Source organism: Oncorhynchus tshawytscha, linkage group LG31, assembly GCF_018296145.1.
Source record: "Oncorhynchus tshawytscha isolate Ot180627B linkage group LG31, Otsh_v2.0, whole genome shotgun sequence".
Classification (NCBI taxonomy): domain Eukaryota; kingdom Metazoa; phylum Chordata; class Actinopteri; order Salmoniformes; family Salmonidae; genus Oncorhynchus; species Oncorhynchus tshawytscha.
In genome coordinates, this window is record NC_056459.1 from 7362578 (window position 1) to 7390228 (window position 27651).

At 41.7% G+C, this 27651-nt stretch overlaps 2 protein-coding genes across 4 annotated transcripts; both read left to right on the forward strand.

The window, feature by feature from the left end:
- Nucleotides 1-5716: 5716 nt before the first annotated feature.
- LOC112229844 (inhibitor of growth protein 4) lies at nucleotides 5717-11675 on the forward strand. 3 transcript variants are annotated; one of them, XR_002950223.2, is made up of 8 exons: nucleotides 5717-5855; nucleotides 6403-6474; nucleotides 6645-6811; nucleotides 7113-7227; nucleotides 7535-7646; nucleotides 9575-9719; nucleotides 9842-10264; nucleotides 10418-11675. XR_002950223.2 is itself a non-coding variant. In XM_024395928.2 (8 exons), the coding sequence occupies exons 1-8, from the start codon at nucleotides 5819-5821 to the stop codon at nucleotides 10455-10457; spliced, it is 750 nt and encodes a 249-aa protein (XP_024251696.1). In that variant the 5' UTR covers nucleotides 5717-5818; the 3' UTR covers nucleotides 10458-11675. The 3 variants fall into 3 exon arrangements, 2 of the variants coding, with proteins under 2 accessions (XP_024251696.1, XP_024251697.1); XM_024395928.2 differs by having other exon boundaries at nucleotides 10203-10264; XM_024395929.2 differs by lacking the exon at nucleotides 5717-5855 and having other exon boundaries at nucleotides 6403-6526; nucleotides 10203-10264.
- An 8351-nt stretch (nucleotides 11676-20026) lies between these two features.
- Nucleotides 20027-27438, forward strand: LOC112229842 (glyceraldehyde-3-phosphate dehydrogenase). The gene is made up of 12 exons (XM_024395927.2): nucleotides 20027-20133; nucleotides 20672-20717; nucleotides 22546-22645; nucleotides 22736-22845; nucleotides 23116-23206; nucleotides 23474-23589; nucleotides 23839-23920; nucleotides 25698-25849; nucleotides 26013-26091; nucleotides 26234-26317; nucleotides 26789-26886; nucleotides 27176-27438. The coding sequence occupies exons 2-12, from the start codon at nucleotides 20695-20697 to the stop codon at nucleotides 27243-27245; spliced, it is 1005 nt and encodes a 334-aa protein (XP_024251695.1). The 5' UTR covers nucleotides 20027-20133; nucleotides 20672-20694; the 3' UTR covers nucleotides 27246-27438.
- The last annotated feature ends 213 nt before the right edge of the window (nucleotides 27439-27651 follow it).

Genomic DNA, 27651 nt, shown 5'->3' on the forward strand with positions numbered 1-27651 from the left:
CTGAACTATGGTAGTGTAGCGTATTGATCAGCAGCTCAGACATCTTTAAAAAAGCCTGATGTAATCCAGGCACAAGACCTAGATATGTTATGTTGTGATATGTTGTGGAGCAGTCAGGACCTCCCCGGTGGCAACGCTGCAGGTAGAGTTGGGAGAGATACCATTGAAGTTGAGATGACAACAACTAACCATGATATATTGGGTAAATCTTCAAGGATATAAGGTTACACGTCCTACACATAAGGTGCTCCTAGAGTGCTGGGAACATGAACGAGATCTGAATACAAGTTCTGGCTGGATGGGGAAGACATGGGAATGGGATTGTTTGGGAAGGAGTTCAGCCTCTTCCTGCTATTCCACCTTGGTTGCTCCCTCAGCCAAAGATATACCTAGGGTTGCCTGAGAGGGTAAGAGATGTTGAGGAAGGAGTAGATTCAGTTGTAAGTGAACATTTAAGAACACAGTACTATGCTTCTTGAATATATTCACTAATGGATCTAAGGACCCTAAAACAGGGAAGACCGTTGCCGCTTTTAGTGTTCCTGAGTTTAAGGTGGCACTGACAAAAACAGCAAAGGATAATTTATCTTTATACATCATGGAGTTCCTGGCCATACTGCACCTTAAAGTGGCAATCAGCAATTGAAACAAAAGCAAAGCAAACTCCCCACCCCTGTTTTGGTAAAAAGCTGAGGGATAGGGCTAGAGGAATGTAACCACTCTCAAATTCATAGACAGAGCTATGGATGCAAGGACTGACTATCCATGATATCAAAAGTGTAGTTTAACCATGTTTTGAGCCTATATTTACTTTTTTTTAAAACTAACTATGGAGTAAAAAAGCTTACATTTTAGGTTCTGATGATGTACGACAGTTGAATTAAGCTCCTGAGGCATGCATGCTGATTGCCCCTTTAAAGTTGGTTGCCAATCTCCATATAAAATCCACAGAATAACATTTTAGGGACTAAGTGTAATGAATTCATACTACAGAATAGTAGGCCGCCAATAAAGAAGGTGGCGGCTTGCACCTATAACATTTGTTTGCGGACCGCCATAATACCAAATAAGAAGAAGAAGAAGATTTCAGCATTTCCACAGTTATAATCTGTAAGGTTCAAGTCTCAAATGAAGTCTAAGGAACTGGACATTATTGTGGCTGCGGAATAAACGTTTTTGAGACTTAAGGACATCAGAAGACTTGCAAGGGGTACTAGTGCAGGAAGACGCTCCCCTTGGGCCTGCGTAGGGATCAGATCTGTTTATTTTTTACCAGTGAAGTTGTTTGATTTATTTGATTTTTGGTAGTTTGGTGGTTTTGTTTTTTAATGTTTTATATGTTTAATTTTGTGTTTGTATTTTATTTATATATATATATATATATATATATATATATATATATACACTGAACAAAAATATAAATGCAACATGCAACAATTTCAAAGATCTACTGAGTTACAGTTCATATAAGGAAACCAGTCAATTGAAAGAAATGAATTAAGCTCTAATCTATGGATTTCACATGACTGGGCAGGGGAGTAACCATGAGTGGGCCTGGGAGGGCATAGACCCTCCCATTTGGCAGTCAGGCCCACCCAGTGAGTTTTTCTTTATTTCAGACAGAAATACTCCTCAGCCTCCCACCTGCAACTGGATTCTGGACTTCCAGACGGGCTGCCCCCAGGTGGTAAGGGTAGGCAACAACACATCTGCCATGCTGATCCTCAACACTGGGGCCCCTCGGGTGCGTGCTTAGTCCCCTCCTGTAGTCCCTATTCACCCACGACTGCGTGGGCAAGCACAACTCCAACAACATCATTAAGTTTGCTGACGACACAACAGTGGTAGGCCTGATCACCGACAACGATGAGACCGCCAATAGGGAGGAGGTCAGAGACCTGGCAGTGTGGTGCCAGGACTTCAACCTCTCCCTCAATGTGAGCAAGATAAAGGAGCTGATCGTGGACTACAGGAAAAGGAGGGCGGAACAGGCCCCCATTAACATCAACGGGCTGTGGTGGAGCGGGTCGAAAATGTCAAGTTCCTTGGTGTCCACATCATCAACAAACTATCATGACCCAAACACACCAAGACAGTAGTGAAGAGGCAACGACAACACCTTTTCCCCCTCAGGAGACTGAAAAGATTTGGCATGGGTCCCCAGATCCTCAAAAGGTTCTGCAGCTGCACCATCGAGAGCATCCTGACCGGTTGCATCACCGCCTGGTATGGCAACTGCTCTGCATCCGACCATAAGGCGCTACAGAGAGTTGTGCGTACGGCCCAGTACATCACTGGGGCCAAGCTTCCTGCCTTCCAGGACCTATATACTAGGCGGTGTCAGAGGAAGGCCCAAAACATTGTCAAAGACTCCAGTCACCCAAGTCATAGACTATTCTCTCTGCTACTGCACTGCAAGCGGTACCGGAGCGCCAAGTCTAGGTCCAAAAGGCTCCTTCACAGCTTCTACCCCCAAGTCATAAGACTGCTGAACAATTGATCAAATGGCCACCCGGACTATGTACATTTACCCCTACATCTACAAATAACCTCGACTAACCTGTACCCCCGCACATTGAATTGGTACCGGTAGCCCCTGTATATAGCCTCTTTACTGTTATTTATTGTGTTACTTTAAAAAAAAAAAAAAACTTTTGTTTATTTTGTAAATATTTTCTTAACTCTATTTCTTTAATTGCATGGTTGGTTAAGGGCTTGTTGTATTGATCATACTGTTTAATCAGCTTCTTGATATGCCACACTTGTCAGGTGGATGGATTATCTTGGCAAAGGAGAAATGCTCACAAACAAGGTACTTTATTCCCCCACTGGTCATGATCCCCACCATAATTGTAGCAAGACTGTTCTTCACTCCGATCTTCTGTATACTCCACCTGTCTGCACACACTTGAAACATGGCCAAATTGTTATGTTATTTTACACTGTAGTGGTGTAGAGACAAAATATCTTTCTGCATACCTCATATACCCCAGCGAGCGTTACTACATGCATAGGGAGTTGCTCACCATAACAAAAAAAACAATAGAACCAACAAACCTTCTTCCTTTCTTCCATCCACCATGCAGGGATTCACGTCACAAGGTTTTCCTCTTTAATAGAAAAGGACTCAAGGAAATGTGTAAGTCACCCAGTGAAATACTACTTGAGCAAAAGTCTAAAGGTATTTTCTTTTAAATATACTTAAGTATCAAAAGTAAATGTAGTTGCTAAAATATACTTAAGTATCAAAAGTAAAAGTACAAACAATTTAAAATTCCTTATATTAAGCAAACCAGGCGGCACAATTTTACATTTTTATTTACAGATAGCCAGGGTCACACTCCAACACTCATAATTTACAAACAAAGCATTTGTATTTAGTGAGTCCGCCAGACCAGAGGAAATAGGGATGTTCTCTTGAGAAGTGTGTGAATTGGACCATTGTCTGTCCTGCTAAGCATTCAAAATGTAACAAGTACTTTTGGGTGTCAGGGAAAATGTATGGAGTTAAAAGTACATCATTTTCTTAAGAAATGTAGTGAAGTAAAAGTAAAAGTTGTCAAAAATCTAAATAGTAAAGCACAGATACCCCCCAAAAACTGCACAAGACAATAGTGAACTACTACTACTACTACTACTTAAGTAGTACTTTTAAAGTATTTTTCTTAAGTACTTTACACGACTGATCATGACCCAGAGGTCGTGGCATGTCCTGTAAGGGTGAAAGAGGTTGAGGTGGCATTTAGGTGCTCCATCAGATCTCCTAGGCGGAAGCGATCAAAAGAATTGAGAGAACAAGTGATGTTGAAGAAATGGTAGTGAATGGACCACAGACCATAGTGAATAGGCCTATTTGTCAACCAAGAGAACTGGACATACTGTAGGTAAAGGAAGTGGATTTAATGGTGTTCATTGCAACTGTGACTCAAGTAGCAAGGAAACCAAAGAAATTGGACATTGTGGCTTCAGCAGACTTCACAGTGGAAGATTTACAAGGGTTTTTGGCGTCGGAAGATGACGCCTTCCCAGGCTCCTGATTTTGTGGAGGGACTATACATGATTATTGTTTTAAACAGATGAAGTAGGGAGCGTTTTGAGGAGTGAGTTTCGGTAGTTAATTAGTATTTTTATCCATATTTATTTGTTTTTTTAATCTTTTATTTTCATTCCGCACAGTTGGTGGCGGCAATACAATTTTTAGGATGTAGTCCACCTTAAACCCAGAAGAAGGAGAATGAGAAAAATAATTTGATTTCATGTCTGACTGGAAGAACAAGGGCAGACGCCTCAATGGAAATGGAGTCCTTAGAGAAAGCAAGAACAAGATGGGTGTCAGGGGTAGTGCAGTATTATCATAAGGAGACGTATACTTGGAAAACGGAGGAGGAATGGAGGGAAAAAGAGAGGGAGAGGAGGTCTAAGAGAGAGAGGGAAGAAGAGGGTGAGCTTGAGTCAGATAAAAATGGTGGAAAAAGAGGAGATGGTTTGTTAAAGAAGAAAGTTAGAAAGTGTAAGCAGAGGGAGCTAAAGACAGGAGGAGAAATAGAAGTGAATGAGGGTGAAGTATCGGAGGTGGTAGGTGCAGTGAAGTTATATGAGACCGAGGTATGCACCGAGGATCAGGAGAAAGATGAGTCTGTGACAGTAGGAGTGAAGTTTATGGAAAATGTGGACTCTTGCCTTTTGGCTGATCCATTTGTGGTTTCACGGTGGGTGAAAAAAATTGTTGGGTAATGTGGAATCGGTGAGGGTAACCAGAAGTGGTCTAGTGATAATTGTTTGCGTTTCTGTTGGTCAGAGGGAGAATGAGCTCGGAATAAAATGAATGTGAGCAAGAAAAGTGAATTGTTTCGTTCTCAAGAAATGGGCACCAATGAAAGGAGTAGCAGTAAATAAAAAAGTTGACCAGCTGAGGGGAAAGATTCCCGGTGTATGTGATTCTCGTCATTTGATGAGACGCAGACAGGGTGGCGAGAGTGGGGAACAGAACCTTGTCTGTTCTTTTGAGTTTTGAAGTTGAGTCTTTGCCTGACAAAGTGAAGTTAGGATATATACGTTATCCTGTACAAGTGTATGTGTCGAATTCATTAAGATGTTACAGGTGTCAAGCTTATGGACATGTGGCAGCAGTGTGTAGGAGCGAGGGTCCAAGCTGTGAGAAATGTGCAGAAGGGCATGAAACAAAGGAATGTGTAGCATTGGGGAAAGTAGTGGAATGTGTTCATTGTAGGGGTGCCCATGGAGCTGGGGATCAGAAATGTCCCGTGCGAGAGAGGCAGGTTGAGGTTTCCAGGGTTAGCGTAGAGCAGACGTTGTCATATGCAGAGGCAGTGAAGAAAGTAGAGAAAGATGGGTTAAGGGGGAGGAGTGGTGAGAGTAGTAGAGATATACCAGTACAGAGGGAGAGGCCAAAAAGTGATATAAGTTTCAGTAATATTGGATATTTAGCATGTATAGCAATGGTTATCAACTGTACTGCAGGGATGGAATGGAAGTTGCAGAAAATTGAGGTTGTGGTGGCACCTGCAGAGAGGTATTTGGGTGTGTGAGACTTGACATCATACGAGTTACAGAGGTAGGAATAAATACATTTAATTAGTAGAGTAGGGTGGTGTTCATTTTATTTTATATCATTTTGAAATTAGTAAGTGTAGTGTTAGATGGTAGGGTATTTATTTAGTACATTTTTATTTTCCAAGCAAATTATAAGGGAGTTGTACTCCAGTCTCGTAGGTGGCGGTAATGCAACAAATTGGATGCCAACCGCCGTTAAACCTCATAAAAACCTCGGGAAAAACCTTTGTTTATTATTTTCAAGATGGCGGCGGGAATGTATTTAGAACATTACCTTGACAGTAAGATAGTTTCCTTTTTTCGTGTTTTATTCGTGAAATAATGTAGAATCCTACTAAAATATTGTGTAATGGAATTTGTTTGTGTATTTTTGTTTTACTTGCACGCATAGCTACTCCCAGAACCAGTACCAGGGCTTGAGGAGACAAGAAGCCCAGTTACTGGTTCAGCTAACGTCAACGTTACTACATAAAAAAGCCCAGGGCAAGGGACAAAGAGCACGCGAGAAAGCTAACTTACGTTAGCTAAGTTAGCGCGCCTGCAACCCAAGTTAGCTAGATGGCCAGCTAACAAAGCGGTGCATAATTATACCGTTCTTGATCGACTCTAAATGACTTTGTTGTATCGTAAGGTTCTATTCAGTGGTATCCCCACGTTTACGTAATACGAGTTATACATATTTATAAACCAGCATTGACAATTTTAGTAACGTTACCTAACACACACAAGAAGCTAGCAATGTTGCAGCCCACTGACGCTAATGATACATACTGGTGTATTTGGAACCCGGTATATAACGTGATATACTGTACAACCTTGTTTTTCTAGGTATAGAAAATCTGCCGTTTGAGCTACAGAGGAATTTCACTCTTATGAGAGACCTGGACACACGGACAGAGGGTGAGAGACTCACACAGATCTGATATTATGATTGTTGCTGCTATCATAACAGGTAAATAGAAAACACTTATCCAGAGTGTCTAGGCTAAAGTCAGAAGTCAGTGTGCATGTAGCCCATGTGATGGTTGTATCCACAATTGACTATAAATTAATTCATCTCTTTCTCTCAGATCTGAAAGGGCAGATAGACTCTTTGGCTCGTGAGTACACGTCAAACACACACACCCTCTCCTCTGAGCAGAAGCTCTCCCTGCTCCGGCAGATCCAGCAGTCATATGGCAAGTGTAAAGAGTTTGGAGATGATAAGGTCCAACTGGCCATGCAGACCTATGAGATGGTGAGTAGTACCTTAAGATGGATACAGTAGACTGGGAATAGAAGTGCTGCTTGGGGTCCATACTAGTAATGAGGAAAGGAAAGGTGCTCCTTGGAGAGAGGTTTACCTCAGGTTGCAGGTAAGCTTTACATAGTGAAATGTGTGTTATATTCTCAGTTAACATGTTTGATGCAGCTGGAAATGGAAATGTTGACTACTTTCTGCTTCGACTCTGATTAGTTAGCCTAGGCAAGTTGAGATGTCTGTCATTTCTACATGTAATGTCTCAGTCAGAGTCCTGTTATTCATTGTGACCCCTCAGGTGGACAAACACATTCGCAGGCTGGACACAGACCTGGCCCGCTTCGAGGCAGACCTGAAGGAGAAAAAGATTGAGAGCACAGACTATGACTCAACCTCTAGTAAGGGAATCAAGAGTAAGTTCTGTTCAGACACTTTGTGCTCATTTTCATTTAATTTTGTCCCTTCAACCCAAATGTGACTTTTTAGTGTTGTCTCATTGACGTTCAACCCTATAGATAGCTGTGAATTGGGCCATGTTCATTATTGCATGCAATGGAAAACAATTAGAAAAAACAAACATTTGCTTGTTCTTATTGGACAAGTCCAGGGAGTCCCTCCTTATTTATTTTATTAGTCTATTTTCTTCTGTTTGGTGCTTAATAAACAACCCAGGTAAGCGCCAAATGTGTCCATAGCCTAAAAAGTTTTGTCTTTTTTCAGGTGAGCTCAGGGGACCAAAAGAGAAGAAGGTGGCTCGCACAAGGTTAAAGGTGAAGTCAGATGACGACTGCAGCCCCAAAAGCGGACAGAAGAAAGTCAAACTAACACAAGCGTATGTACACTTAAAACATATGTTTCATAGGCTGATGCTTTGTATGAGGGATGCACGATATATCGGTGAACATATCGGAATCGGACGATATTAGCTTAAAAAAAATGCCAACATCGGTATCAGCCCGATGTTAATAACCGATGTCAAAGCTACCGTGCATACCTATATAACGTAAGTACATGATGTAATAACGCCGCGTAAAATGTAGCGCTACACGTGCAACACTGCATTCCTAACCTAGCCCACACAATGTCTGCTGTGTGGATCGAGCAGTCATTTGAAAGAGTAACAAAATTTCAGCGAGACAACTCAAAGGCGAAATCCATTAAAGCCAAGATAATGGAATTCATTGCCCTTGACAATCAACCGTTCTCTGTCGTGGTTGATGTTGACTTTCGCCGACTGGTCGAGCACCGGTACACAATACCAAGTGTGCTATTTTTCAGATGTTGCCCTACCGGAGTTACACAGTAATGGCGTCACTGCTATTAGCTTCACGACATACTATGGAATGCCGTTTGGGTCTTTGCGTGTCATAAAAGATACAGTAGCACTGTCAAAGCTGGACAAAAAAAGTCCGCAAACACTGGCCACAAACGATGTGTTTACAATACCGCGTTGGCAATAAAGCATTATTTGATCGACCGCAACTTCTGGGGTAGCTAACTTTAGCTTGGTACCTAGCTAGCACCAATACAACCAGCCTGAAAACAATGACCAGTAGAAACTGCAGTCATTTTCATTATTCTTCGCAATGATTTATGAATCCTTGTGACTAAGTGTTGTTGTTTGCCTATTGAAATTGAACTTCAGATCCATGAAAATAAATAGCTAGTTAGCTACTTAACCCTGTTGCCCAAAGCTAACATTATAAGCAGCCAGCTAGGTTCATCTGGCTAGTGAGGCTCGACCAGACCGGGTTATGTGTTGTGAAGCTAGCCACAATAAGGATTAGGCACAATAGTGGAATTTGTGGTTTGCCTTCAAAATAAAAGTATGTCGTTGACAGTGATGCAAATGAATACAAATAGTAGAATTATGCCATACTTTTATTTTTGAAGGCTAACCACAAATTCCACTCTTGTGGCTAATCCTTATTGTGGCTAGCTTTACATAGATGGGTCTGACCACCTTTAATCAATTAAGAACGGTCTTATAAATTAGGGTTATTTTAGATGATGACACCTAGCCAACTATAGCTACTGAAACAGATTGTCGTGTTATTTGACACTTGACGTATATCTTTTTTGACATGCAAAGACCCAAACAGCGTTCCATAGAAATCCTGGTAGAGAATGAAAGGACTGAACAAATGAACAACAAACCATGGGTGGCAGGTAGCCTAGTGGTTAGAGCGTAAGGTTGGAAGATCGAATCCCCGAGCTGACAAGGTAAAAATCTGTCCTTGTGCCCCTGAACAAGGCAGTTGACTAACTGTTCTTAGGCCGTCATTGAAAATAAGAATTTGTTCTTAACTGACTTGCCTAGTTAAATACAGGAAAAATAGATTAAAAAAAAAAAAAAAAAGGTCTTGATTATGTTTTTTACATTTACATATGTAAATCCCAACAATAACTTTTTGGTCAGTGTGTGTGTAACCTTTATTTAACTAGGCAAGTCGGTTAAGAACAAATTCTTATTTACAATGACGGCATGGACAACGCTGTACTAGAATGCTTTAAAGGCCGCTAAAACTTTTAAGTATTGGTTATCGGTATCGGGCCAAAAATGTCATATCAGTGCATCACTACTTTGTACCAGATATAAGCAAGACAGCTAATTTTCATCTCCACTCAAATAACTCCTGTGAACCTAACCGAAATGTGCTGTTCTGGTCTTCTCTCACTACGTATCTTGCAGCATCTTCTGATGCAGTACATCTCTTCCTCTCAGTATTCATCCCCATTGTCCTCCCTTGTTGTCCTTAGGCCTGAGTTCACAGCCCCTACAGTGAACTTTGGGAACGTCCACCCCTCGGACGTGCTGGACATGCCCGTGGACCCCAACGAGCCCACCTACTGCCTGTGTCACCAAGTGTCCTACGGAGAGATGATTGGCTGTGACAACACAGACGTGAGTCCACAGCTTTCTGCCAATGACGATCTAGTGGTACATGAGCACTAGGTCCAGAGTTGAGGTCAGTTCTTTCAATTCAGGAAGGAAACTGACATTCCAATTCCCTTTTTTTCTCATAGAGAGAAGCAATGACATCACGTCCTGAGATGACGGAATTGAAATGAACCCCAACCCTGATTGGGTCAACTATTCACTATGATCCAAATCCTAACCTGATATCTGGGCACTAGAATGTTCCTACAAAAAATACCACATTGACATGAATGTGTGATTTTACCTAAAAGTTAGATTTATAAAACAGTGTTTAGAAATGAGCGATGGCTTTGGAATTTTTGGCACTTAAATCAAAGATGAATTAAGTAAAACCTAAATAAAGGCTAGTTAATTTTGGCCCACTAGAGGGCAGTAAAAGCATTATAAAAGTCTCTCCCGGCACTAATGGAATACTAAGCAGAATGTATTGTGTTGGACTCATTGCAGTGCTCCATTGAGTGGTTCCACTTCGCCTGCGTGGGGCTGACAACAAAACCCAGAGGAAAATGGTAAGTCAAGGAAGAGATGGAAATCAGGAATTTAGGATTGGAAAATATGGATTTTTCACCTATAACGTGGAAGAGATCAAGACCCTGAACGTACCACCATATATCTCTCACCCTTTCTTTTCTCTTTTCCTCTCTATCATTTCTTACGCCCAGGTACTGTCCAAGGTGTACTCAGGAGAGGAAGAAAAAATGAACCCAGAGACAATCATAACCAACAATCATAACGCCAGAGTTTACAAAGGAGGGTTCAGTGTTTGTATTGGAACATGGGGAAACCCTCCATAAACACTAACATGGACCCCGCAGGGTCATGTTTAATAGGTCACACCGTCGCAAATTGTCAAAACCAAAATGAGCATTGGACAAGTCCAGAGTAGCCCCTTCCCTGTATCAGTCCATATTCTTCAGTTCAGTGTCTAATGAACATGACACCCACACACACACAGTATTAGGGTCCTGCTGGTCTGCCATCCTGTATAATTCTTTGTTAAACAGAAAGAAGCAATGATGGACATTTGACAGAGGTGTAGTTACAGACATTCCCCAATCATGACTATTATGTTGCATTTTATTTTTGAACTTTTTTTGACAGATGCTTTAATGTCTTTATATGCAGAGTAATACAGGGACGTATACCCTTATTTTACAGCCGGTGGTTCTATATGGCTCTCAGCCACTTGGTTGCTTCATGACAGACTAACAGCAACTCCTACTGGATGCTTTTATACTGAACACTATTCAGCCCTGATACACGCAGATCACATGTGTTAACTCTAATTTTCCAACTTCACCCCTGGTTATTTCCATATCAGACTTTTGGGGGACAGAACATTTATTGATTAAGCAGAGTCATTGATTTAGTTGATAGATTTGACTCAATGAGAATATACAGATCTAGATGTCCTAGTTCAGAATGCAGTCGGAAGCAATCAGAAGCAGACAGAATTTCTCTCGCACATTCGCTTAAACAGCAGTGACCTGAATTGCAGGTTGTTTGCACAAAATTAGTGCGCTGGAAATGGAATTGCTTAAAGGAATGTAGATGCTAACACTTTCAAATATATATGGATATTTTGATAGGCCCCAACTCTCATCATTCAACAATGTCCTGTATATTTCTATTATGGAGAGGCATATCTTTGACTGGCTATGTTTATGAAGAGCCTTATTGATCATTACTGTAAGAATAACAATTTAAATGTGCTTAAAAGTATCAGAGTTACCTGATACTTTGCCCAGTAGGTTTTGACTGGTGCCTCAAGAATATTATTTCAAGTTAAACTAATGAACATTTATTTTGTTGCCATTTACTTTTTGTATTCAAAGTGTAATTGAATACTGTACTGAAACATTGGGTGCTGTTTTTGGTGTTTTTCCATTATGCAATAAAGCTTTAAAAAAAGTAAAATGACATTTGTTTCTAGAAGTTGCTATATTCTCATTAGCTTAACATGTGTATTCCTGCTGTATTTCCTGCATGTATTATTTTTTGGGCCCAATGTGCGAGATGTCTAAGAAAGATAGACACATCTTTGCATGGATAGTATTGACAATATCAATCTGACGTCATCCAATAGTTTATCACTCTAAGATGTTCTTTCCTTTGACCCACTGTTATCTTGGTAGACGTCAAAAAAACTTCATAAGTCCAACATTGTACACAGCTGGCCCATTCCCTAAGTGTTAAATCCCTGTACTATTTCAAACCCCATCACCCCCATTCCAGTGCAGTGTTCAATCTGACTAAAAGTCTCATCACTGCTCTAATCATAGACCATAGCATGTCCTGTGCTTTCCAAAATTCCAGAAGGTGTCCGTCTTCCCTTTTTCATATGACACTAGTGAATCATATAAAATAAATGTGCATATGGAGGCATCTGCCAAAATAAAGGAAACACTTGTGTGAATGAGGAATACAAAGTATATTAAAAGCAGGTGCTTCCACACAGGTGTTGTTCCTGAGAAATTCCTAAGCAAGTAACGTTCCATGATGCTTAGGGTCATGTATAAAAACGCTGGGCAGGCCCAGTTGCCCATTATTTTGGCCACAATGGCTATACCCCCATCACTGGGCACGAGTGGTCACTGAATAGTTAGATGAGCATAGAAACAATGTAAACCATAAGCCATGGCGGTCTCGGTCACGACATCTCAACCCAATTGAACACTTTTATAGGACATTCTGGAGCAGTGCCTGACGTTTTCCACGCCATCAACAAAATTATTAAATTTCTTGTGGAAGAATTTTGGAAGGATGTGACACCAGAGTTCCAGATACTAATGCGAAGGTACATTGAAGCTTTTCTGGCTCATGATGGCAGAATGCCCTATTAAGACTGTGGGGCGGGAGGTAGCCTAGTGGTTAGAGCGTTGGGCCAGTAACTGAAAAGTTTCTAGATCGAATCCCCGAGCTGACAAGGTAAAAATCTGTCGTTCTGCCCCTGAACAAGGCAGTTAACCAACTGTTCCTAGGCCGTCATTGTAAATAAGAATTTGTTCTTAACTGACTTGCCTAGTTAAATAATACAAATATTGGTGTTAGTTTTATTTTGGCAGTTACCTGTATGTGGAAGGTGTTTATGGGTGGAGATTATTAGGAATTGTTTTGTTTATTATATATACAGTACCATTCAAAACTTTGGACACCTACTTATTCAAGGGGTTTTCTTTATTTGTACTATTTTCTACTTTGTAGCATAATAGTGAAGATATCAAAACTATGAAATAACACATGGAATCATGTAGTAACCAAAAAAGTGTTAAACATATCAAAATATTTTTTTTCTTTTAGATTCTTCAAAGTAGCCACCCTTTGCCTTGATGACATCTTTGCACACACTTGACATTCTCTCAACCAGCTTCACCTGGAATGGCTTTCCAACAGTCTTGAAGGAGTACACACATATGCTGAGCACTTTTTGGCTGCTTTTCCTTCACTCTGCGGTCCAACTCATCCCAAACCATCTCAATTGGGTTGAGGTCGGGTAATTGCAGAGGCCAAGTCATCTGATGCAGCACTCAATAACTCTCCTTCTTGGTGAAATAGCCCTTACACAGCCTGGCGGGGTGTTGGGTCATTGTCCTGTTGAAAAACAAATGATAGTCCCACTAAGCGCAAACCAGATGAGATGGCCTATTGCTGTGGTAGCCATGCTGGTTAAGTGTGCTTTGAATTCTAAATAAATCACAGAAAGTGTCACCAGCAAAGCACCCCCACACCTCCTCCATGCTTCACGGTGGGAACTACACATGCGGAGATCATCTGTTCACCTACTCTGCGTCTCACAAAGACACAGCGGTTGGAACAATCTCAAATTTGGACTCATCAGACCAAAGGACAGATTTTCACTGGTCTAATGTCCTTTGCATGTGTTTCTTGGCCCAAGCAAGTCTCTTCTTATTATTGGTGTCCTTTAGTAGTGGTTTCTTTGCAGCAATTCAACCATGGAGGTCTGATTCAAGCAGTCTCCTCTGAACAATTGATGTTGAGATGTGTCTGTTACTTGAACTCTGTGAAGCATTTATCTTGGCTGCAATTTCTGAGGCTGGTTACTCTAATGAACTTATCCTCTGCAGCAGAGGTAACTCTGCGTCTTCCTTTCCTGTGGTGGTCCTCATGAGAGCCAGTTTCATTATAGCGCTTGATGGTTTTTGCGACTGCACTTGAAGAAACTTTAAAAGTTCTTGAAATGTTCTGCATTGACTGACCTTCATGTCTTAAAGTAATGATGGACTGTTGTTTCTCTTTGCTTATTTGAGCTGTTCTTGCCATAATATTGACTTTTACCAAAGGCTATCTTCTGTATACTACCCCTACCTTGTCCCAAAACAACTGATTGGCTCAAACTCAATAAGAAGGAAAGAAATTCCACAAATTATCTTTTAAGAAGGCACACCTGTTAATTGAAATGCATTCCAGGTGACTACCTCATGAAGCTGGTTGAGAGAATGCCAAGAGTTTGCAAAGCTGTCATCACGTCAAAGGGTGGCTACTTTTAAGAATCTCAAACATAAACTATATTTTGATTTAACACTTTTTTTGGTTACTAATTCCATATGTGTTATTTCATAGTTTTGATGTCTTTACTATAATTCTACTATGTAGAAAATAGTCAAAGTAAAGAAAAACCCTTGAATGAGTAGGTGTGTCCAAACTTTTGACTGGTAGGATATGTCATCCCAGAGTGCAGTGTATTCAGTATCTTGGAAGACCATGAGAAGGTTATCAGCCATATTTTTAGGTTGACCTTTACTTCACCTATGTGACTTAACTACTGCAAGGGTTCAAATGTGGGGTGCTGGAGAGCTACTCTAGGCCTATGTGTTGTCATTTCAACTCATCTCCATTCAGTGATTCAGTGACCATTCAGTTGAAGTCGGAAGTTTACATACAGTTAGATTGGAGTCATTAAGACTCGTTTTTCAACCATTCCACAAATTTCTTGTTAAGAAACTATAGTTTTGGCAAGTCGGTTAGGACATCTACTTTGTGCATGACACAAGTAATTTTCCCAACAATTGTTTACAGACAGATTATTTAATTTATAATTCACTGTATCACAATTCCAGTGGGTCAGAAGTTTACATACACTAAGTTGACTGTGCCTTTAAACGGCTTGGAAAATTCCAGAATATTATGTCATGGCTTTAGAAGCTTCTGATAGGCTAATTGACATAATTGGGGGTCAATTGGAGCTGTACCTGTGGATGTATTTCAAGGCCTACCTTCAAACTCAGTGCCTCTTTGCTTGACATCATGGGGAAATCAAAAGAAATCGGATAAGACCTCAGAAAGAAAATTGTAGACCTTCACAAGTCTGGTTCATCCTTGGGAGCAATTTCCAAATGCCTGAAGGTACACATTCATCTGTACAAACAATAGTACGCAAGTATAAACACCATGGGATCACACAGCCGTCATACCACTCAGGAAGTAGACGCGTTCTGTCGCCTAGAGATGAACGTACTTTGGTGCGAAAAGTGCAACTCAATCCCAGAACAACAGCAAAAAACCTTGTGAAGATGCTGGAGGAAACAGCTACAAAAGTATATATATCCACAGTAAAACGAGTCCTATATTGACATAACCTGAAAGGCCGCTCAGCAAGGAAGAAGCCACTGCTCCAAAACCGCCATAAAAAAGCCACACTACGGTTTACAACTGCACATGAAGACAAAGATCGTACTTGTTTGAGAAATGTCCTCTGGTTTGATTAAACAAAAATAGAACTGTTTGGTCATAATGACCATTGTTTTGTGTGGAGGAAAAAGGGGGAGGCTTGCAAGCCGAAGAACACCATCCCAACCGTGAAGCACGGGGTAGCATCATGTTGTGGGGGTGCTTTGCTGCAGGAGGGACTGGTGCACTTCACAAACTAGATGGCTAAATGAGGAAGGAAAATTATGTGGATATATTGAATGTGCATCTCAAGACATCAGTCAGGAAGTTAAAGCTTGGTCACAAATTGGTCTTCCAAATGGACAATGACCCCAAGCATACTTCCAAAGTTGTGGCAAAATGGCTTAAGGACAACAAAGTCAAGGTATTGGAGTGACCATCACAAAGCCCTGACCTCAATCCTATAGAAAACTTGTGGGAGAACTGAAAGCGTGTGCGAGCAAGGAGGCCTACCAACCTGACTCAGTTACACCAGCTCTGTCAGGAGGAACGGGCCAAAATTCACCCAACTTACTGTGGGAAGCTTGTGGAAAGCTACCCGACACGTTTGACCCAAGTTAAACAATTTAAAGGCAATGCTTCCAAATAATAATTGAGTGTATGTAAACTTCTGACCCACTGGGAATGTGATGAAATAAATAAATCTCTACTACTATTCTGACATTTCACACTCTTAAAATAAAGTGGTGATCCTAACTGACCTAAGACAGGGGATTTTGTTACTAGGATTAAATGTCAGGATTTGTGAAAAACTGAGTTTAGTTTAAATGTATTTGGCGAAGGAGTATGTAAACTTCCGACTTCAACTGTATCTGCAGAGACATTGATTTGTATTGTGCCTGCAGCCATTTACGCTTTGTTACTTATCAATTTGTCAGCTGTAACACTCCACTTTCTCCAAAGTTCAGTCTGGTCAAGACATGTTGAAAAGCCCAAATAACATCCTAAAAATGTCATGTATTGGGAACCGGAAAGGACGGTGCCAATTTTATTTGGCATATGGGTTTATCAAACTTATATGACATGAATGATGATATCATGACAGAGTGGTGCTGGAGCAAAGACCAGCATTTGACTCTAAAGGAATGGAGTTGGAAGGCTTTGGTGTATAAGATATGAGCCTTAGGGTGTCAAACTCAATCAATCGCTACTCTGACTGAATTAAATACTCACTACTCTGACTGAATTAAATTAGCTTTTTGGTGACTTTGGGTTTGACATCCAAACTGTGCACGCAGATACTGCAGATGCCAAACAGCTGACAAATCTGACTCCACTTTTCAAAGGCACACTGGCGGTACCTTTGCCATTGGCCATGCTCTGGGCTGTGCACTCACAGATCTCCTCACTATTCAGACATCAGTGGGGCAGAGAGTCTTGTAAAATGTCAACCACCAGTGGAAACCAATTTCTTTCTCTCTCACCCACTTGTTTCCCCTCTGCAGGTCTCTTTATGATTGGTCACAAGAAGTTCACATTAATCAACTGTGAGCCTCATTAACTGTGGTATTTATTATTTAGTTCATTTGATTCAGACTGCAGTAAATTATCCCAGAGAATGCTTAACTCATACAGCATATGGGCAAGGATATTCAGGTAATAATACTGTAACGACCCTGGGTTTATAAGAGCGGAAATCGACTCTGCCGCATGAGCACGCGGACCTCGGGCTCGAAGGTCGAGGGTTCGAGACCTGCTCCCTTCCGTTTCATTACAATACATTGTGCTGACTATAAGCCTACAAGTATTGTCAAATTAGGTATATGAAAAGTCAACACATCCTAGAGGATGACTGTTGGATGTGTCAATGTTGAGAAAGGATATGATCAAAAATCATATAGGCCCATGCAATATTGTTTCTGAAAACATTCCTCAATGGTGTGCCTAGTTTACACTGTACATATGCAGATGTACACTAGCAACGTGCGCCACATAGTCACATGCCCCAAGTCTCAAAGCATCATATTCTGAATTTGAGAAGAGACCCCTTGACTCTAAACAAGTAGCCTAGTACAACAGAATTTGAGTCTTACCTTGGCAGGGTGCCAATTTAAAGGTAGAGCGATATGACGTAGATGCAGAAATTAAACAGCATAGTGGGTCAAATCCCACAACAACTGAGAGCGTTGAAGCGCGAGGCTCAACTTCTCCGCTGTTTAATGTCCCATGGCTACCACGCTGTGATTGCGTAAAGCGAACAAATCAAAATCAAATCAATTTAAATGTATTTATATAGCCCTTCGTACATCAGCTGATAACTCAAAGTGCTGTACAGAAACCCAGCCTAAAACCCCAAACAGCAAGCAATGCAGGTGTAGAAGCACGGTGGCTAGGAAAAACTCCCTAGAAAGGCCAAAACCTAGGAAGAAACCTAGAGAGGAACCAGGCTATGTGGGGTGGCCAGTCCTCTTCTGGCTGTGCCGGGTGGAGATTATAACAGAACATGGCCAAGATGTTCAAATGTTCATAAATGACCAGCATGGTCGGATAATAATAAGGCAGAACAGTTGAAACTGGAGCAGCAGCACGGCCAGGTGGACTGGGGACAGCAAGGAGTCATCGTGTCAGGTAGTCCTGGGGCATGGTCCTAGGGCTCAGGTCCTCCGAGAGAGAGAAAGAAAGAGAGAAAGAGAGAATTAGAGAGAGCACATGTGGGGTGGCCAGTCCTCTTCTGGCTGTGCCGGGTGGAGATTATAACAGAACATGGCCAAGATGTTCAAATGTTCATAAATGACCAGCATGGTCGAATAATAACACCGTGCACAAGCACAGACACTCCGTGTAAGAACGAACTGAGTCATCGACTGAGTCATCGACTGACAGATTGCTACAACGTATGATGTGGTAAGCTGATATGAACATTTTTATTTATTTATTTTATTTTATTTCACCTTTATTTAACCAGGTAGGCCCGTTGAGAACAAGTTCTCATTTACAACTGCGACCTGGCCAAGCTAAAGCAAAGCAGTGCAACAAAAAACAACAACAACATAGAGTTACACCTGGGATAAACAGAAGTACAGTCAATAACACAATTGAATAGAAAAATATATATACAGTGTGTGCAAATGGAGTAAGGAGGTAAGGCAATAAATAGGCCATAGTAGCGAAGTAATTACAATTTAGCAAATTAACGCTGGAGTGATAGATGTGCAGATGATGATGTGCAAGTAGAAATAATGATGTGCAAAAGAGCAAAAAAGTACATTAAAAAAATATGGGGATGAGGTAGGTAGTTGGATGAGCTATTTACAGATGGGCTATGTACAGCTGCAGCGACCAGTAAGCTGCTCAGATAGCTGATGCTTAAAGTTAGTGAGAGAGATACAGTATGTCTCCAACTTCAGCGATTTTTGCAATTTGTTCCAGTCATTGGCAGCAGAGAACTGGAAGGAAAGGCGGCCAACGAGATGTTGGCTTTGGGGATGACCAGTGAGATATACCTGCTGGAGTGTGTGCTACGGGTGGGTGTTGTTGTGGTGATCAGTGAGCTGAGATAAGGCTGAACTTTACCTAGCAAAGACTTATAGATGACCTGGAGCCAGTGGGTCTGGCACAAATATGTAGCGAGGGCCAGTTGACGAGAGCATACAGGTTGCAGTGGTGGGTGGTATATGGTGTTTTGGTGACAAAACGGATGGCACTGTGACAGAGTGCATCCAGTTTGCTGAGTAGAGTGTTGGAGGCTATTTTGTAAATGACATCGCCAAAGTCGAGGATCGGTAGGATAGTCAGTTTTACTAGGGTATGCTTAGCAGCATGGCTGAAGGATGCTTTGTTGTGAAATAGGAAGACGATTTTGGATTGGAGATGCTTAATATGAGTCTGGAAGGAGTTTACAGTCTATCCAGACACCTAGGTATTTGTAGTTGTCCACATGTTCTAAGTCAGATCCGTCTTCAAAGCACCACAAATGCCAGTCTGCTGCATAAATTACATTTCAGGGAGAAAAGTGCTGAACAAATTGTTATATTGAGCCTACTGTTCTGATTTGATGTCATTTTTATAAAAGCTTCCTTTGTCTGCGTTCCCTTTATTTATTTGTCTGAGAGGGAGATTTACATGGTTATCAAAATGTTATGCCAGTCATTTGATGTAATTTTTATAAAAGTCGCGTTGTCCGAGAGAGATTTACATGGTTATCAAAATGTTACACCAGGGCAAGCCTACACGAAACACAGCCCTTATTTTAAGTGTTTCTAATATTCCCTATGGGAAAAATGAATGGTGGGGAAACAATTGGAACCATTTCCCTGTTTGAATGCTAGGTTTTATGGGTATTATGACACTTCCACCTCTATTGTGTCACACCCTCTAGAAATGTATTGCCAGATCAATAATAAATTGGCTTTTAGTCCATGTGTATTAAAAATTGACAAATTAGTTAATCAATCCATCCAAACCCACCATTTTAATTGATTAGTATATGAATGAAATATAAAATTAGACTGAAAATGATTTAAAACATGATTTTGCCAAGATGCAGCCACCGTCCAAAATAATGGTGTAGGTTTTTAGTTCGGTACTTCCTTGTCGATTGATAAGCGACAACGACCTTGACATTCTGACAGGGCGTTCGGGCGCGGAGGCGTGTCCAAGGACTCAATGGGAAGATAAAATGCGAGCGCCCCTTTGCTCGTCCATGCTTCCCCTTGCAAACAAGTGGACAGACAGAGGCTATACAAGGACGGTACTTTAACATTTTGTTTGTTATGCCTTCAAAACGAATTTTAATTCAGTTTCATGTATGTGATTTACGCAGTACTCATTGTAGGCCTAGGCTTATCTGGCGTTTTTAATTTTTTTTTTTGTGACTTTGTGGATCGTGTTTTTAAATGTTTTCTTTAGCATGCATATTTAGTCGCTTCATTTCTTTCAACGTTTTCCAAGACAGTTTTTTTCAACTGTGTACATTAATAAATGAATCATTGCCACAGACTAGATTCTCATGGCTATTTTAATATATTCTTCTTTCTATGACTTGATTGACGATCATCGTCTCTCAAACTCCGTCCTGGAGACTCCAATTAGGTGGACTTTTTTGTTGCTTTCACGACACAGCTAATCCAAATAGCCTAATCAACTCAACTTGATTAGGCTATTTGATCATTTGAATCAGCTGTTTACTGCTACGGTGAAAGAGAACTAGTTTAAGTAACACTGACATTCAAATTTTGGATTATGCTCATATTACTTGTGATACAAAGTTTACTACTTTTTACTTACAGAGGACTAGACCATCTCAGGCGAAATGGTGAAGATTGGGATCAATGGGTAAGTTGGTTTTGCTTAAATACTCTTGAATATTTTAACACTTAGACAATTTGACTTTTGTATTAAAGCTAGAGAATAAGTTTATAAAGGGTCATAAGAGACCTTGGCTTGCAATTGCACAAATCCCATGATACAGTTTGTGTACTTAGGAACAAAGGTGGACAGCCATACTGTAGCTACTAGTTCATAGGCCAAGTCTGGACACTTCCCCTGTCCATTCTCTACGTATTTATAGTTTGGGTGTCACACTGCCTCTGCAACACTCACGTAGAAATCCTCTCAGCTGTCATGTCTTTATTCTATCTAATAATACCCTGTTAAAGTTCAGAGCTCAGATTGTCTAAGAGCTCCTCCAAACAATCCTATCCTTTTAACCTTTATTTGGCCAATAGATGGCTGTAAGTTCATATATTTTTAAATTTAACTTTTTATTTAACTAGGCGAGTCAGTTGAGAACAAATTATTATTTAGAATGACGGCCAAACCCGGGCCAATTGAGCGCCACCCTATGGGACTCCCGATCACGTCCGGATGTGATACAGCCTGGATTTGAACCCGGGACTGAAGTGACGCCTCTTGCAGAGTGCCATATATGGCTGCGCCACTTGGGAGCCCAATGACTGAATAATTGAGCAGCACAAAGATTAAAGTTGGATATGATAGGCCCTTTCTCAAATAGACATGAAGTCCAAGACAACCTGTAACATTGCCCATTTTAAACCGGAAACAATGACATGTCATTGTTCTGATTGACCTTTATACAGTGGAAGCTAAACGTTCTTATCACTGAGTGCAATAAATCCTCCTGACTGTTCAGTTCCCTCAACCGATGTCATGGACGTGTTGAGTGACAACTTAATTGACTAGAACAGGACTTGTTAATGGGATTGGATAACAAGGGTTTTGCTTCAGAACACCAACTGTTTATCTCCAAATATTACCAAATGGGCTACTTGTTCTTCACTTTGTTTATACTCTGTTCTGATGCACTGAGTCCTTTTCTTGGTCAATACATTGACCCTTGTGAACAGGACACCCTTGTAGTTGGGGGTGCGTCGGCTTGAGTCACTGGACAAAGTTCAAATGTGTTTAAACATAACCATAATCACAATTCATGACAGTGAGTCCTCAGTTTTAGTATCCACTCTGAACTTGATTGTTCTAGATACACTCCAAGACAGCTCTGCACTAATTGACTGCTGACAGTATCTACAAGGAAGTTAATACTTCAGCTGCCCAGAACTGACTTAAATTCAGACTGAACAAGTCTAGACTACAATCCAGTGTGCTTTCAGTGTCATCTAGATTCATATGCCTTATTATTGACCATAAACATTTCTCAACTACTGAAACTGAAGTTCTGCATTCAGCATTTGACTGTGGTCCTGTCAGTAATCTGCTTGAGTTACAGTAACCATCAGACTGAATTTATTTCACCTATGTGGATTGCGCTAAACACTTCACTGACATTATGCTGAAACTAGACCTACACAACTGATGGCAATGTGGCTTAATCTCATTTAAACACTACGAAAACATTTATTTGCTTTTGGTGGGTAATGTCACTAACTGCACAGGCCAACCAAGCTTACATATCTGTCTTCTCTAACCTGATTTTCCAAGTTGTCCTAACCTGCACTTTCTCGTCACTTCTGGTCACGCTGCACCAACCCAACCATATTAGGCATGAACAAAGGCTCTGGGCTGCAAATGTCAAGTATTGTTATCAGTCAAGGTTGGCAGGCCTTGTAGGGCTGCTGCCACCTGCTGGTATGGTCATATGGATACATGGGGATTAATCGTAAAATGATCTGATTTCGCTTCTCAGATTTGGGCGTATCGGGCGCCTGGTGACCCGTGCTGCCGCCAAGAGTGGAAAAGTTGAGGTTGTCGCCATAAATGACCCCTTCATCGACCTAGACTACATGGTGAGAACTTTATACTACATTAAGTGCAGTACACTTAAATGTAAACTAAACCTTCTCAGGTTTTTACTGTACTTGCCCCTTTTTCCATAGGTCTACATGTTCAAGTATGACTCCACCCACGGTGTTTGGAAGCACAGTGAAGTGAAGCAGGAGGGTGGAAAGCTGATCATTGGGAACCTCCACATCACAGTTTTCCATGAGTGGGTTTTCCTTAATCTTTAAGTACATTGGTTCAAATTACACATTTGGATGCTTTCCTCCACCCATATTAAGCTTAAATGGACTAAAAAGCATTTTCAATGGAAATGTCTCCCTGGTTCTGCGAAACTGCCCCATTGACGCTTGGGAGTGCTTGATCAGTCTAGACCACTTATGTTTGGTTGCCTATGGGTTTCACACCACTTGGAACCATTCAATATCTGTAATTGAATGCTAGGTTTGTGGCTCTTAATCCCAACTTCTATCTTCAGGAGGGACCCCACTGCCATCAAATGGGGCGAGGCTGGCGCTGACTATGTTGTGGAGTCTACCGGTGTGTTCACCACCATCGACAAAGCTTCTGTAAGTACATCCGTTCACTAGCCGTAGGAAGGCCATGGTCACATTTTTATGTAGTTTGGGATATTGGCGAGTAGTCATTATAATTTTAGTAGGCATGTTGTGCCGTGACCCCGCTTTACATTAACTTTTTTTTAGTTCTAAACTACTGCTATCTAACATAGCTTGGGGTTTTTAAACTCTGTGCCTAAATGTTGTCTGGCTTGGTTAATTCGCTGGCTTTGCTATTCCACAATGTCATTTTCCCTCTAACCCCAACTGCCACAACAGGCTCACCTGCAGGGAGGTGCCAAGAGGGTCATCATCTCCGCCCCCAGTGCAGATGCCCCCATGTTTGTGATGGGCGTCAACCACGAGAAGTACGACAACTCCCTGAAGGTCGTCAGGTAAGCCCCCCCCCCTTCGTTGCATCTTAAAAGAGCAGTGGTAATTCCCTGTGGCCAAAAGATGATGTGGACATAGTTTCAGCCATTCTATCTCTGTGCTTTATTTATACTCCTACCCCTCAGTCCTGAGGTAATACTATTTCAATTTAAATAAATAGGCTTTTTAAGCTGAGTCTGCAATGCATTTGTTGAACAATATTTATTTAACATTTGCGCTGGTATGATAGTAATTATGTAATGTCCTCACAGCAACGCCTCCTGCACAACTAACTGCCTGGCTCCCATCGCCAAGGTTATCAATGACAACTTTGGCATTGTGGAGGGTCTCATGGTAAGAACAGTGTCCTTCAGTGTTTGACTTTGTCAAAGTGCAGTACTTGGTGTGTAATGTAAATGTAAACTCAACAAAAAAAGAAACGTCTTCTCACTAACTGCATTTACTTTCAGCAAACCTAACATGTGTAAATATTTGAACATAACAAGATTTAACTGACAAACTGAACAAGTTCCAGACATGTGACTAATAGAAGTTGAATAATGTGTCCCTGAACAAAGGGAGGGTCAAAAGTAAGTCAGTATCTGGTGTGGCCACCAGCTGCATTAAGTGCTGCATGTCATGGACTGCACCAGATTTGCCAGTTTGTGCAGTGAGATGTTACCCCACTCTTCCTCCGAGGCACTTCTAAGTTCCCGGACATTTCTGCAGGGGAATAGCCCTAGCCCTCACCCTCCGACCCAACAGGTCGCAGGCGTGCTCAATGGGATTGAGATCCGGGCTCTTCGCTGGCCATGGCAGAACTTTGACATTTCATTCTTGCTGGAAATCACGCACAGAATATGCAGTATGGCTGGTGGCATTGTCATGCTGGAGGGTCATGTCAGGATGAGCCTGCAGGAAGGGTACCACATGAGGGAGGAGGATGTCATCTTTGTAATGCACAGCGTTGAGATTGCTTGCAATGACGACAAGCTCAGTCTGATGCTGTGACACACCGCCCCAGACCATGACGGACCCTCCAACAAATCGATCCCGCTCCAGAGTACAGACCTCGGTGTAACGCTCATTCCTTCGATGATAAACACAAATCCGACCATCACCCCTGGTGAGACAAGGTTGTGACCCGTCAGTGAAGAGCACTTTTTGCCAGTCCTGTCTGGTCCAGCGATGGTGGGTTTGTGCCCATAGGTGACGTTGTTGCTGGTAATGTGTGGTGAGGACCTGCCTTACAACAGGTCTACAAGCCCTCAGTCCAGCCTCTCAGCCTATTGTGGACAGTCTGAGCACTGATGGGGAGATTGTGCATTCCTGGTGTAACTCAGGCAGTTGCCATCCTATACCTGTCCCGCAGGTGTGATGTTCAGCTGTACTGATCCTGTGCAGGTGTTACACGTGGTCTGCCACTGCGAGGACGATCAGCTGTCCGTCCTGTCTCCCTGTAGCGCTGTCCTCTCACAGTACGGACGTTGCAATTTATTGCCCTTAGCCACATCTGCAGGCCTCATACCGCCTTGCAGCATGCGTAAGGCACGTTCACACAGATGAGCAGGGACCCTGGGCATCTTGAGCTTTTTTTTGTCAATAGAAAGGTGTCTTTAGTGTCCTGAGTTTTCATAACTGAACTTAATTGCCTACCGTCTGTAAGCTGTTATTGTCTTGATGACATTCCAAAGGTGTGTGTTTAATTGTTCATGGTTCATTGAACAAGCATGGGAAACCGTGTTTAAGCCCTTTACAATGAAGATCTGAAGTTCGATTTTTACAAATTATCTTTGAAAGACAGGGTCCTGAAAAAGGGGGGAAATTTTTAGGGGAGTTGAGTTGTAAAGTGTCTACTTAGCGTTTACATTATCAGTGTTAACATATAAGGTCATTACAGCCCAAAATCAAATTGTCCAATTAGTGTATCAATCTATTCAAACCCTCCTGGTTCACCTATTAGTATATCAATGAATTATACATTTTTCTGAAATGTTTATCAGTCTGCGACTCATGGGCGTAACTCAAAAGTAGTCCATTGAGATGAACATTTCCAAAACACAGATTCTGGAATGTCATATCCATTTTGGTGCCCTCCATAAACCAACATCCCTACCACTGGTTCCCCCAGAGCACAGTTCATGCCGTCACAGCTACACAGAAGACTGTTGATGGGCCCTCCGGTAAGCTGTGGCGAGATGGACGTGGTGCCAGCCAGAACATTATCCCTGCCTCCACCGGCGCTGCCAAAGCCGTGGGAAAGGTTATCCCCGAGCTGAACGGGTATGAACTAATCAGGATCACTTTAATGACGGTTTTGACACATGATAAAGGATGGGATTTATATGGCCCTAGTGCTTTTTTTTATTAGTGACAAGTTTTTCTATATACTTGAATTGGTGCAATGGTGTGGCTCCTGAACCTTGTTGCTCTTTCTAACCCACAGCAAGCTGACGGGCATGGCCTTCCGTGTCCCCACTCCCAACGTGTCCGTGGTTGACCTGACTGTCCGTCTTGAGAAGGCTGTAAGTCTCCAACCAATTTTTAATACGTTCGCTTGTCTACTAGGGTTAAACTGGGCATTTGGGATACGTCACCGGCATTACAGCAACAGGCACTTCATGTATGTATGGTCTACCTTTTTTTTAACATGTTCGTCTGCTTTAGGCACCTTATGACGAGATCAAGAAAGTCATCAAGGCTGCTGCTGAAGGACCCATGAAGGGAATTCTGGGATACACAGAGGACCAGGTAAATTTCCCTAGTAACTCTATCCTAATCTTTTTTTTTTTTTCTTAGTGTCCACTTGTATACTATTCCTTATGATTAAAACAAGTAGATTAGTCTAGATCCGTCTACCAAACTGACCTGACCCCCCCCATGCATGTTTTGTTTTTGCTTTGCACTATACAGCTGACTCCAATCACTAACTTATTATAAAGTTTAGATTATCTGAGTCAGCTGTCTAGTCCTCGGGCAAAAACCAAAAATCAGTTTTCTTGAACTTAATTCCTAAGCTATTCTCTATGATGTATTCCAGAACTAGTACATCTGATTTGAATGAAGGATTATTAGTTGACCATTTGACTACTGTGCTAGTTCTGGAATGCATTGACTGTGGCTGTAGTGCACACCAAGAACAGGCAACATTTCCTTACTCTAATGCCCGGGGCCTCAAAGTCGGGCTGAAATGTCTAAGCTCAGCGTGCTCCCCCCCTGCAGGTGGTGTCCACAGACTTCAACAGTGACTGCCGGTCCTCAATCTTTGACGCAGGTGCAGGAATTGCACTCAACGACCACTTTGTCAAGCTGGTCTCGTGGTATGTATGCAGGAACCGACACACCCTTGCAATCTCTCACCAGGTGTCCACCGACTCTATGTTCCATTGAGATGTACAGCGGTGTATTATTCACATTGCAGTGAATGTGCTGTTATAACCTTGCAAAGGTCAGTGTAAATAAATATATATATATAATGCACAGAGCCTTGAGCAACATCGCAACTTGGTGTCACTCACCCAGATACAATTGTGATTTACGACAGTCATTGAATTACTCTTTTCTGTAATTTGTATGGTTTTGTGTTTCTTTAACTTCTCTTTTCCACAGGTACGACAACGAGTTTGGCTACAGCAACCGTGTCGTTGACCTGTGTCTGCACATGGCCTCCAAGGAGTGAACACTACTCCAAACCCCCACATCCTTCTGAACGGACATCCCACCAGAGAAAAGGAGCCTGTAGGGAACTCAAAGGCAACATTTTCATTCAACGTCACCTCTAGTGTGAGGACAATATGATTTTTGCTTGAAGAGTATCTTTTTACTGCACTATGGCTTAATTTGCACTCCGACAATAAAGGTCCCGTTTGTGATAACTGTCCTCGTTCTTCCATAGCACATTTTCATTATGGCGCGCAACAGAATTCTAATTATCTTTCCTTTTTGCAACAAAATAAATCTGTTATTCCAGTTGGAGCCTAATAAACCACTCTGCATGGGACTAACGTCCCTAGCCCACAGTTCACGTCGCCATAGAACAGATGGGCACTCCAGTAAGCTGGAGAGGAGCCAGATGGAACATCACT

Bases quoted from the DNA above. Each gene is read 5' to 3' on its own strand.
- LOC112229842 (XM_024395927.2), top strand. From the start codon at position 20,695: ATGGTGAAGATTGGGATCAATGG. The intron at 20,718-22,545 runs GTAAGTTGGTTT...TTCGCTTCTCAG, and splicing joins GTGAAGATTGGGATCAATGG to ATTTGGGCGTATCGGGCGCC. The intron at 25,850-26,012 runs GTATGAACTAAT...TCTAACCCACAG, and splicing joins GTTATCCCCGAGCTGAACGG to CAAGCTGACGGGCATGGCCT.
- LOC112229844 (XM_024395928.2), top strand. From the start codon at position 5,819: ATGGCGGCGGGAATGTATTTAGAACATTACCTTGACA. The intron at 6,812-7,112 runs GTGAGTAGTACC...GTGACCCCTCAG, and splicing joins CCATGCAGACCTATGAGATG to GTGGACAAACACATTCGCAG. The intron at 7,647-9,574 runs GTATGTACACTT...TGTTGTCCTTAG, and splicing joins AAAGTCAAACTAACACAAGC to GCCTGAGTTCACAGCCCCTA.